Source organism: Neopelma chrysocephalum, unplaced genomic scaffold (assembly GCF_003984885.1).
Source record: "Neopelma chrysocephalum unplaced genomic scaffold, ASM398488v2 Primary Assembly neopelma1_93480, whole genome shotgun sequence".
Taxonomy (NCBI): Eukaryota; Metazoa; Chordata; class Aves; order Passeriformes; family Pipridae; genus Neopelma; species Neopelma chrysocephalum.
Genome location: NW_020922195.1, coordinates 7,027 through 8,906, shown reverse-complemented (window position 1 = coordinate 8,906; position 1,880 = coordinate 7,027). Strand labels below are relative to the sequence as shown.

At 51.8% G+C, this 1,880-nt stretch overlaps 1 protein-coding gene across 1 annotated transcript; it reads left to right on the top strand.

Moving 5' to 3' along the window:
- Positions 1 to 482: 482 nt before the first annotated feature.
- On the top strand, positions 483 to 1,401 carry LOC113980284 (olfactory receptor 14J1-like; the record flags this gene model as incomplete). The annotated part of the gene is made up of 1 exon (XM_027707518.1): positions 483 to 1,401. A coding segment is annotated over exon 1 (919 nt), but the record flags the coding sequence as incomplete, so codon positions are not given.
- Positions 1,402 to 1,880: the final 479 nt, after the last annotated feature.

Sequence of the window (1,880 nt, the reverse complement as noted above, 5' to 3'; positions counted from 1 at the left end):
GCTTTTCAGACCAGACTGGGAGTGTGATCAATGTCCATCTCAGGAAGGAGCAAAGCCAGGGCAGTTGGGAACAGGAGAGGGACAGACCAGCTCCCCTCACTCTGCACTAAGTCCCAGACAATCCTCCTGGCTGGGAGGACCCTCTCTGTTCTCCCTGAGTGCATCAGAAGTGCTGAGGGGTTCTGACAACCAGGAACACTCCTCAGGAGAGATGAGAGGAGTCTAAAAAAAAAACCAAAAGGCAAACAAAAAAAACCTGTGACACTGCCTTCTGCTATCCTGGTTTTTCTCACAAACTAGGACTGCAGATGCTGACAAGCCCTTTTGCAGTGGAAGCTGAAGGAGAGACTCCTAGAAAAGGAAAACCAATGGAGCAGTGAGAGGGGTGTGGAAAAGCAGCTTTGATTTTTCTCAGGATGTTCTGCCCTAACTTGTCTCTGTTATTTCCTACTTGAACAGTGCCCCCCATCCAGAGGCAACAAATGTCCAACAGCAGCTCCCTCACCCAGTTCCTCCTCCTGGCATTGGCAGACAGGCGGGAGCTGCAACTCCTGCACTTCTGGCTCTTCCTGGGCATCTCTCTGGCTGCCCTCCTGGCCAACGGCCTCATCCTCAGCGCCGTAGCCTGCGACCACCACCTGCACACCCCCATGGGCTTCTTCCTGCTCAACCTCTCCCTCACAGACCTGGGCTGCATCTGCACCACTGTCCCCAAAGCCATGCACAATTCCCTCTGGGACACCACAACCATCTCTTACACGGGATGTGCTGCACAGCTCTTTTTCTTTTTCTTCTTCCTTGGAGCAGAGTTTTCCCTCCTCACCATCATGTGCTACGACCGCTATGTTGCCATCTGCAAACCCCTGCACTACGGGACCCTCCTGGGCAGCAGAGCTTGTGCCCACATGGCAGCAGCTGCCTGGACCACTGGGTTTCTCTATTCTCTGCTGCACACAGCCAATACGTTTTCCCTGCCCCTGTGCCAGGGCAATGCCCTGGGCCAGTTCTTCTGTGAAATCCCACACATCCTCAAGCTCTCCTGCTCACACTCAGGCTACCTCAGGGAAATTGGGCTCATTGGGGTCAGTGTCTGTTTAGGATTTGGTTGTTTCATTTTCATTGTTTTCTCCTATGTGCAGATCTTCAGGGCTGTGCTGAGGATCCCCTCTCAGCAGGGACGGCACAAAGCCTTTTCCACCTGCCTCCCTCACCTGGTCGTGGTTTCCCTCTTTGCCAGCACTGGCATATTTGCCTACCTGAAACCTCCTTCCATCTCCTCCCCATCCCTGGATCTGATTGTGTCAGTTCTGTACTCAGTGGTTCCTCCAGCACTGAACCCCTTCATCTACAGCCTGAGGAACCAGGAGCTCAAGGATGCCCTAAGAAAGATGATGACTGGATGCTTTTCAGGAGCAATAAAGTGCCTGTTTTCTGGTGTGTAGCATTCAGAATGGGACTCCTTAATGGCCCAGCCTTCCTGCTCAGGTTTCTCATGGAGGTCATCAGGTTCCTCTTGCAATAGTTTTCTGTGCAATTAAACATTATTATGCATCTGCCTTCTAATTTAGTGTCTACATATTGAACTGGACCCTGAGACTGTATAAATGATGAGTTGTGCTCACTGAATATTTAAACAAAATAAAGGACCCTGCAGTGCCTTCTTGGTCCAAAACCCTTCTTCTTAGAGGTCCCTAAAGGACAGCACACTGCAGGACAGGGTGTATTTGCAAATGGGAAGGGGACAATAATCCCAGCCCAGCAGCACTGCCAGGGAGCAGCAGGGTTTGATCTTTGCAGAGCTGCTCTCTTGCCACTTCCACACTGTCCTCCTGAGCCCCTTTGGCGCTGTAAGGCCTGAGTGGTCTTTGAGCACAGTCCTG